Source organism: Haemaphysalis longicornis, unplaced genomic scaffold (assembly GCF_048455015.1).
Source record: "Haemaphysalis longicornis isolate Haplotype H1 unplaced genomic scaffold, Haemaphysalis longicornis Haplotype H1 scaffold_3, whole genome shotgun sequence".
NCBI classification, from domain to species: Eukaryota; Metazoa; Arthropoda; class Arachnida; order Ixodida; family Ixodidae; genus Haemaphysalis; species Haemaphysalis longicornis.
In genome coordinates, this window is record NW_027526335.1 from 19,971,655 (window position 1) to 19,982,225 (window position 10,571).

Below are 10,571 nucleotides of genomic sequence, written 5' to 3' on the forward strand. Positions count from 1 at the left end.
CGCATCTCGTCGAACATGGGTGAAACCTCGTAGAAAGCTTGAAGTCGATACCGTCCTGCTGGAATACCGATAGCCCCTCGGTCACGAAAATCGAAAGCAACTTTCGGTAAAGTTAATAAAGGCGACGGCATCATCTCGGCCAGCTAGTGGTGCGAGGTGACTGGGAAACGAGGCAGGGTAAATGACTGGTTACCAGGGAAACTAATGCGATGAAGCGGTTACTCGCTCAGGGACGCGAGAGAGGGGTGTCAATATTTTCCCCTCAATACCCCCCCCCCCTCACCTTCCCCCAGATACGTTTAAATCACTTCTCAGGTGTCGAATACAGAGAAAGACCTACGCCACCGAAACCAGGACGCAGAGTAGACACTGAGGTTGAATTTTCTGACTGGATTGCCATTGTGTCCTTTTCGCCAATCCAGCGCTGGAAACGGGCATGTCCCGGTGTGCGTGTTCCCTGCTGGGGTCACGCAGCGCGTTCCCTCGCAGTTCGTAAGGTGGCCATACCGGCCTGAGGAGGCGGGGCTCTGGGCTGCCCTCAGCGTGCGGGCGGCGGCAGCCATGGACGAGATAACGCCGCCGCCCAAATACCGGCTCAACCTACGGGTGGTGCTGATGTCCGTGGTCATCTGGATGGGGACCTTCCTGGTGTTCGCGGCCATCTCCGTCACCCTGGCCATCACCACGAACGCCATGTACTTCCTGGTAATCATCATGGGCCTGGTGGTGTCCACCTTCGCCATGGCCTTCTACCGGCCCGAGGGCCCCTGGGAGCCGCTGGTGCCCTACTCGCGCCTCTGCGAGCCCCGGCTCGAGACGCACGAGCCCGTGTTCGTAGAGGAGCGCTCGGCCGTGTACCCGCCCTCGCCGTCCGTCGTCACCCGCTCCGACCCGTGGCTCTGCACCCGGGCCAAGACGACGCTGCGCAGCTCCTTCTCGTCTCCCAGGCTGCGCGGCGTCGCCGACGACACCTGGCCCGCGCACTCGGCGCCCGCGCGCAACGCGGACCGCCTGCCGGACGGCTTCCTGCCGCTGGTGCCCACGGGAGGAGCGCCGAGGAACGCGTCCGCCGACACGCTCGAGAGCCGCAATGAGTGCGAGCAGGTGCGTGCTCAGCTTCGCTCGGCTTCAGAGGAAGGCTCGCGCCTAACGGCAGAGATGTACTGCTCTTATTATGAGGAGTCGTGGACCGGCACCTTCCTGTTTCACCAGAATCAAAAAGACGACCGCTGCACATTGTAAGGTGAAACCCGAAACATCGTAGCGCGGCATACGTGCTTGTGCGCGACAGCATGAATGGATCAATGTTAAACAGGCGAAAGATCGAAAATAATATGATAGCCGGTGAAACGTTTAAATCAGGACTCGATCTATGCAGCGCTAACACCTTAGTGTAGGTCCATTATATGAAGACAGCCTTGAAGCCTTAGACGCCATGATGGCGCAAGGTCGTACAAGGGCAATTTGAAGAGCAGTGAATGAGAGTTCCTGACGTCATCTATTTTGGCGTCTTATATCTCGACACCGCATTTCGACACAAGGGAGTTGTAACAGCGAAAAGCACCAATTCCGGTACGGTACCCGGAAGGCGACATGCGCCACTGTGCGCGCGCAAAGGCGGTAAAACTGGCTGTACGCATGCGCAGGTGTTCCAGGTACCGCACGGAACCGGTTCTCCACACTGCGGTAACTTAAAGCTGCGTGCGAACGCGCCGGTCGGTTACCTCTTGCCTGTTTGTGTAAACGTATACATGTTAACGTCTGTTCGTGTGAACGTATTCATGTTAACGGCCGTATGAATGTTGAGACTTTTGAAATATTTAAAGGGACACTGAGGTGAATTTGTCAAGCTCCTGTTTGTGCTTGCACTGCCTAGACTGGCTCAAATAAACATCGTTTTCATCGTTTATCTGGTCCATAAGGCGGTACCTATTTCATATATAGCCCTAAAGAAGAAAATCTACCATTCGCGGTCTGCGGCGGCGGCACCAACTAAAGTAGTGACGTCCATACGTGGTTGGACGGTGCCCAAGATGAGAATTCAAACCAGTTTTGGTTTCGGTTCTGTGAAACAACATGCTTGGCATCCGACGTTATCGTTGGCTGGTCATTCTCGACATCTCAATAATTGGACATACCGCACTTCTGCCATGTTGTCGGCTGGTAAATGCGCCAGCTAAGCCTACCAGCACGGTTTGGAATCGTAACAATCACTAGCCCAGGCGTACGCAGTGGATGAACGCCCTCCGCACTCTCCGAAGGCGGCCGAATGCGGTGCGCTTTTCCCCCACCTTTGGAGTTTCCTTGGCTCGTGCCCGCATCGTAAGAGGAGTGCTCGCACCAGGTCAAGGGTCGGCTAATTAGGGACGGTTCCCACCCCTTATGTAATGGGAACCGGCCCACTCGTCGCAGCCAACTCGTCCTAGGAAAACTGGTCATAGGGAAACTGGTCAAAGAGGGCATCTCGTTCTAGGCGATCCCGTACTAGGAAAAGTGGTAGCACTGACCTTTTCGTGCTAGGAAAAGTCGTCTCACGGTTCCATTTTTGGCCGATGTCGAAGAAATGGGGAGAGGAAGTTAGTGGCTTCTAATCTTATAATTACTCCCAGGTTGACCTCTTCAGAGTTCGGGGGGTCCCCTGCTTTTGTTAGTTTGCAGGCGGTGGTTGAAATGGTTTTTCTATTTTAAAACATGTTCCTCTGTCCCCTTCTTATTTCCCTTCTTGTTGCGAAAAAAAATTCACATTTTTTTTACTGGGTAAGGGGTTTCTTTTCAGGTTTATTTTTTTCTTCTCCTTCCAAAAAATATTCGTCACTCTTTTTCTGTGGAGGGGGGGGGGGTCGACTTTTTCTTTCTTTTGCGTTTTCTTTTCTTTTTTTTTGCGTTATATTTTGAAGCTTTTTGCCTGCTTGTGTATATATCTATAAATAGGGCTGGTTGAAATAAGGTGTTGATTGAAATTGGCTTTTTGGTTTCAGCACAGCTTCCGGTTTCTTTTTTGCTTGTCTTCTCCTTCTAAAAAATATTCGTCACACTTTTTTGTGTAAGCGTGTGTGTGTGCGGGGGGGGGGGTCAACTTTTAAGTCCAGCCTTGACTTTCAGGTGATATCAAGACTAACAAAATGAAAGTTACCCAGCTTGACAATCATCGTTTGTCAGCAGGCATGAAAACAAAAGATCAAAATACTAAAAAGCGTAAACACAGAACGAAATCGCAATCCCAATACAACGCCGTCACTTAATTACCAAAAATTTAAAAAAATGTATTAGAAAAAAAAAAAGAACGGGCAAACGAAATCTAATATAAAAGGCTCACGTAATTAGCTGCACAAAATAATAAGATACGCTGTCTGGCTGGCGCGTTCCTCGAAGGCGACAAAGGAAACATTAAGGGTGGTGAATTGAAGGAGGAGTGTAAGAATGTTTACGCATAAGATGAGAAATATACAAGCTTCTGTACTCTTTCATTTGAACATGATAGACGAAAAACGTAAATTGTGACGAGTTGGCCGAGTGTCCAGTTGCCCTAGGTTACGAGTTTCCCTAGTGCGAGATGGCCTATGACGACTTGCCCTATGTGACAAATTCACCTATGACGAGTTGGCTGCGACGAGTTCACTTTTGACGAGTTCTCCTAGACCCTTATGTAATACCCCCTCGGGGGTCTTTAAGGAAATAAAGTGGAGTGAAGTGAAGCAGTCGGTGCTTATGGCAACACCACGCCAACGAGAACTCGCCAGCGCGTCATTGTCAGTCCGCTCGCGTTCTCCGAACTCGCTCGTGCGGCAATGCACGTTACAGCGCAAAAATAGTGACTTCAGTATAGACACCATTGCGCACAGCGCAAAAATGGCGAATTCAGTATAGAAACCATTGTGCAAACACACACAAAAAACAGCAATGGCTTAGCTCGGCTATGCCAGGATATACGTATCGTGAGCTAAGGTTCAGAAATCCAACCCAGTCCGGTCCGGTCCGGTCCAGTCACTGCTCCTCGCGCATGCGCAGCATGGCTCTCCAGGAGCCACGCGAAATGGCTATCAAGCGGCTCCGGCGCAGCGTCAGGCTTGGCTACTGCGCAACGGAGGCGCACAACTATGACGTCACTACTCTAGAATGCGCAGACCGGCGAATATGCAGACCCAATTCTCTATAACCCCTACTCCAATACAATCCAATTTAATCCAATTTAATCCAATCCAATCCAATCCAATCCAATCCAATCGAAATCCAATCTAATCCAATCCAATCCAATGCTCCTCGCGATTGCGCAGCACGGTCCTTCATGGTCCACGCGAAACTGCTCAACATCGGCCGGTGTAGCTTACGCTACAAAAACAACTTAAACAAAACCTGCGCTATCTGGTATTCGAACTTGCGAATCGCAAAACAACATACCAAGTGCTCCAGACTACTCGGCCATAAGCCAGAGCTGCCAGGGGTGAAAATAGAGTATATAATGTATAGCCAGTTTACATTTTTATTTGCTTTAGCATTCTAAGAAGCTTAGATGCTTATTTCTTGAATAGCGTTCGTGCGGTAAGTGTATCCAAGTTTCCACAAATATCTCGTCTCTAGCTACTGCATTCATTAGGCGTAAAAGCGTTCGCAGGTGTGTGGTCGTGCTGCTGACCCCTGTGCTAGTTCGCCCAGCGGAAAAAGTGCTTCCCACACCTTGGTTTTACGGTGTAAGATAAAACGTTCGGTTCATTTTAATTCCAACTTCGCTGACTCTGCTTCGCCTTTTATTTGGCTTTATATTTTTCTATCAGGGTATCAGTCAGTGAAGCGTCGTATGTGCGCTTGTGTGGAGCGACTTGGAGTTAGAGCTTGATACAGTCTACAAACTAACAAACTGAAGGCACCTTCTTCCAGGCACAAACGTGTCGTGGCTCGGTTTCAACTGAGCGGACGAATTGCGACAACCCGCCAGAGGCCGGCCGACTACAGTAGCCGACCAATTTGTCGGATCTGGAGGGGGACGAAAATTAGTCCGAATATAAAAGAGCAGTCCGAGAAACCCGCAAGTCACAAGAACGAACTTTATTTCAATTAGATAGAATTGAACCCAATCCTTGTGATAATACGTACATTGTACAGGCGATGGGGTGAACCCCGTTAACCACAATCAACATAATGGCTACCGATCAATAAAAGAACAACGGGCACGACGCGCGACACAGGACAAACCTGATGATGATGTGGCTTATAAGTCAGCGTCACCTGGTGCCTAAAAAAAGTGATGTTAAAAAAACTGGCCACCTATGACTCGTTTCCGGCTTTCAGAGTTGCTTCCGGCGCAGACTACTGCAAAATTATGGCCTCCAAGGGCCCTATTCTCGACTGCACAAATTGCCGGCAATTCAGGCAATTTTCCGGAAGTCTTTTCTGATTGGCTTTCAATTTTGGTCACGTGCTTCCGGTTGACAAAGCGGTTGTTTGTGCTGTCGTCATTTTGACGTTTCATGTCGTCTACGGACACCAGTTCTAAAGTTTGCCTTATTTCTCGTTACTAAAGGCGCATAATTCTTGGCTGGCAATGAAAAACCAGACAAAATGCGGTGGACATGATAACGTAAGCCTGTCTTTGCTATTCAACAACAATACTGCTTGTAATACACACCCCCTCTGTGATTGGCTGAGAAGGCGTGACGTAATTTAAACAGTTGGCGGGAACGATTACGTCATGCATTGGCAACTTCAGCTGCGTAAAAGTGACGTAATGTTACGTAACAGCTTGAAAATGGCGGCTGTTTTTGTCGCAAAATACAAGCAAAATAGGGCACAATATTGCCCCGGCTTACGGCGCCGCGAAATGTGCGGCAATTTGCAGCAGGCGCAGTTTCGCATGCGCGCTGTTTAAAGCATGTTTCCTACCGAAACAAACTATAGCTTCAACTGCTTCCAAGTCAGCGATCATGGAACATACAAATAACATGCAGTATTTTGCTTTTATGTTTGGCAATGAAATAAAAATTATTTGTTTGGCGTAACCGCAACATAAGAGGGCAGTACAAGCCTCTCCATGCCAAAGAGAACCCAATGCATGGCATTTGTCCATACTTGTCCTAGTAAGCTGTTGGGTCACATGATCGAACTCAAGAGAAAAATAACAATGAAAAGTGATTATTTAGTTCATTACAGCGCTGATTGCAGTCGAGCTTGAAGAATGAGTGAATCGGCGACATCGGTGCGCTCCGCGGTTATCAGGCGTAGCGCTTCGCTGCTCTTATGTGTCATAGAAGCGATGGTCGCGGCCGTGTTTTTCTGTGATCACGCCATAAACATGTAACATAGCAGCAGACGATGGCGTGGCGGCGGTGGCGGCAGGGAAGGTGATAACGCAACAAAGCTTGCATTGAAGCAGAGAGCCCAGCTATGTTAAAAAAAACGATTGAAATAAATAAATAGATACGGTAAAAAAATTGTGTGATCTTCTTTAGCTCGACATCCGCCTTTCGCTCGCTTTTGGATCAACGTTACTCGATCGCCTTGTGGTGTTGACGCCAAATTTGACCTCCAGAAATGTGTTTTTCTTGTCAGCCTCAGCTACCGTCTTAATTTTTATAGTATATGCCAAGTGTTTTTATATCTTTCTTGCACAATATGTGATACCTTGGTAGCGATCTTTATGAGTGACTCGTCAAATTACACTGCATGTCGTCATAGCTATAGGTGCAGCACGTCACTGATTGCTTACGTCGTGCTTACGCAAAAAAACATGGGCGAAATGCCGGCAATTTGTGCAGTCGAGAATAGGGCCCCAAGATCAAAGTTTGTTGTTACCTCGACTGTAGTCAAGCCACTCCACATCCAATCCGAAGCTAGACAGGTTGCTTAGGATTCAAAATGGCGGCATCCTGGACTCTGGAGTCGCATCGTGCCTCTGCCGCTGAAAATTTTGTCCGGAAAATCGAACTTTTGGCTTATACATTGCTCCTATGGGACAACTGGCGGTTTCTCGGAAAAGTCCAGAATATTCACCAAATCTGAATTTTCGGAGTCCAAAAAAAAAAAAAAAAAACGGTCGGCTACTCTAAAGGTTAGGCCGACTGATTCCCTCGGACGGTTGGCGAGCCGTGCAGTAGCGCGATCAAGCCAAGCCGTCTTCTTTTGACGTCACGCGAAACGTCATAAAAATCGGCAAGGAGGACGCAGAGAGAAGGACGGTATTTTCGAATTAATTTTTACACTAAATAAAGTCGCGTAAACGCAGCGAGAGTGGTCGAAACGTGACCTATAAACTCCAGACTACGATTTGCCCAAGTAATCCCGCAATATTTACAAATCACGTCGATGTCCCTTTAATGCAATGCATTGGCTTAACAGATATAACGATGAAACACAACATTAAAGAAACGTACTGAACTCGCCTTGTTTGTATTCAAGCTGGCAACAATCATTTTAGCTTTCCTTGCAGGAGACCAGGGTGAGCTGCCACCAGGCGTACGGCTGCTACGAGAGCCGCGTGGTCAGGACGACGTACGAGGAATTCCACAGGGTGAGCGACGACGTAGACACCATCGAGTGCATCGTGAACGAAGAGCTTGTGACCACGAGGGAGCCGGGCACCGCTCTGGAGCCGCGCTCAGTCACAATCAAAATGGAGGAGCCGGTGGAACCGGCCGCGCCGGGAAAAAAGAAGCGCCGGCTTCTCTGGAACATCTTCAGCCGGAGCGACGACAAGGCTGTGGTCAAGGAGTTCTCCAGCGAGAAGAGCGAGGATGCAGAGTCAAACGCCGGCCTCCTGGACGAAGATTCCTTGTCTGATCCAATGCCGTTTTCGAAAGCGAGAGGAATCGCCGAGGCGCCAGAATATACCAAAGTCGTCAAAAACATCGAGCGTAACATCCTGGAGGCGCACAATGCTTACGGCGTGCTTAACAAGTCCAAGGCGGACAACGCCGCCAACGCCACCAAAGGCGGCGATATAAGTGGAGCTCAATCAAAGCCGTCCAAGGAGCAGAAACAGAGCAACATTGCATCAAAGGGAAAACAAGGCAGCGTTGAGATAGTGAGCAGTTCTCCAGAGGCCCAAGCCGCTAATGCCTTGGGAATCCTCCATTCGACCGAGTCGAGCGGGTCATCAGGGGCCGTGGGAGGTGCTAGCTCCGCCATGACGTCGTCGGCCGATCCCACCTCTACACGCGGTAACAGCCCCGTAATAAGTGGAGGCCCATCGCAGCTGTCTTCTGCCAGCCGGCTGTCCCTGGTCGGCTCCACACCCAAGGACTCCCAGCCGCAATACCTGAACGAGGGGTACATGAGGTCGTCGTCGGCTGGCTGGCGGACACCGCTTCTGCAGGAGACGACTTCGTTCGTACACCAGGAAGGGACCACCAGCTGGAGCCTGAGCCAGCGCGAATCGGTGTCCAAGCTCGTTTCCAACGCCGACCGCGTGCGCTCCGAAGAAAAAGAGGTCTGGGGTTCGCCAAGCTGGAGTCCAGTGAAAAGCAACCTGTGCGGCGAGAAGGCGAGTCAGACGTCTCTGCGCGACTTCCGTCCGCAGTCAAGCGGCGACGACAAGGATGTCTTCCGGATGTCTCCACTCGTTAAGGCCGAGCTGGTCGAGGTGACGGTCTTCAACAACCCGGCGCTCCCTTCAGGCAGTGCTGGGGGCAGCCAGCCGCAGCTGGCCCGCACCGAGAGCAAGAAGTCACAGACTTCCAAGCACGTCCAGGCCACGAGCGAGACGGCCGAGAGTGGCGGGCAGATGGTCGACGAGGACGCCAGTCCCACGAAGAAGTCCAAGAGAAAGAAGATTAAGCTGCTTCCGCGTTTCCTCAGGGCAAAGAAGAAAAAGTAATGGCCTTGTGCGTTCCACCAAGTTGGCCTCCGAGATGGAACTGTCTAAAGCGATTGTTGGTCTCTACTCTCAATGTTCAGCACTGCAGAGTTGTTGGTGGGTGGGCTGCTGTCCTTGTTTGGGAGCGTTTAGGGACTGGTTCAGGGACAAAAAAAAAAAAAAAAAAACACAGCCAAGGAGTTATAGCTGACAGGGTATGACTCTCTCCCCCCCCCCCTTCCCCCCCTTCCCCCCTTCCCTCCGTGTGTGTGTGTGTGTTTTCTTTTCTTGGTGGCGCTCTCATAGCATTGTGTAAAATAAAACAGGCCAAAAAGGTCGCACTTCAGTGTTTGCACTCATCGCTGCAGCCGGATCACGGGTCCTCGATCTTCCCATTCAACACTAATTCGTTTGCTAGGCGGCGGTGTCTAGACGCAACGTATTTTCATGACGCGGCCGCCAACATCGGCCGTGTTTTAATGTGTACCAGTTAGCGTGCATCATCGAGGGGAGTTGTACGTAGACTTTTACAAGTAAGGATTAAGAATTGCTCCGGTTGACAAAGCGTCCAGCAGGTACAGGAGTACGTCTAAAAGAAATAAGCAGTACTACTTTGAATGAAATTTAGTTCAAATGCTTGTATTCATGCATTTAATTTCATTGCATACTCTAGTGGAAACCTAATGAATTCTACAAAACCAACAGAAAAGGCAACGTGGCGATAGAACAACTCAGTTTCGTAATATGGCTTCGGGTACAAAAATGAAAAAAGCTGGCGTGTACTAAAATGAATAATTTACGAAGAAATTTGGTAAATCTAAAAACAAGAATACGCACTACAAAGGCAATAAACAATTCGGCAGAACCAACCTCGGATGACTGTCGATGTGATGTGATTAGCCTTCCTGTTGTGTGACAAATGTGTGTGGCCGAACCTAATTCCTTTCAACCCTTTCTCTCCCATCCCTTCCTTCGCCACCTGCCCCCTCCCACCTACCCTCCATTCCCTCCACCTTCGTCGGATCGAAGTCCAAATTGCGGCTTTTGCGCTCTGTGAGGGCTGGGGAAAGCGGTTAGTGCGTGTTGTTCGCGCTAGAGAGAGAGAGAGAGAGAGAGAAACAACTTTACTGGATAGTCTCCTGCAGAGAGAGCAAGCAAGGGCTCCGCGGAGCCAGCCTACTCTCCGACGTGGCCGCTCACGTCTTCAAGGCTGTGCCCTGCCGGCGTCCGCCGGTTCGGCGCGCGGCGGGTCTCCGGAGAAGTCCCCTCGGACCCTCCGCTATCGCCTGCCCACGCTTCTGCCTGGCAAGGGCTGCCTCGAGCTGCTGGACGGCTTGTAACTGCACCGCGTAGTCCGGCGATGCAATCGCGTTTCCAATATTGTCCGGCAGCCGCTCCTGCGCCGCCGCCTCCACCGGATTGCGAGTACAGTCCCACAGAATGTGAGTCAAAGTTGCGTTCGTAACCGCGCACACACTGCACAAGGCGCTCTCATAAGCGTCCGGGCACACGTGTCGCGCCAGCGCCGGCGTGATCATCGAGTTGGTCTGGATCTGGCGGTAGAGCACTGCCTCCTTTCTTGATAGCTTCGGGTGTGGTGGTGGCCTGGTCCGAGGGCATTGCCGGTACCATCTCAGGATCTCGGTGTATTCGACGAGAGGTTCCTGGTGAATGCTGTCTTCGCTCGGTCGCCGCCGCTCCGCTGGAGAGTCGGGGGAGGTGGAAGGGGCCGCCGCGCGGTTGGTGAGCGCGCGCGCGGCGGCGTCCGCCGTCTCGTTTCGGTTGG

The 10,571-nt window shown here is 50.7% G+C and overlaps 1 protein-coding gene across 1 annotated transcript; it reads left to right on the top strand.

Moving 5' to 3' along the window:
• The first annotated feature begins 561 nt into the window (after positions 1-561).
• LOC144173185 (uncharacterized) lies at positions 562-8,806 on the top strand. Its single transcript, XM_077701692.1, has 2 exons — positions 562-1,104; positions 7,421-8,806. The coding sequence occupies exons 1-2, from the start codon at positions 562-564 to the stop codon at positions 8,804-8,806; spliced, it is 1,929 nt and encodes a 642-aa protein (XP_077557818.1).
• The last annotated feature ends 1,765 nt before the right edge of the window (positions 8,807-10,571 follow it).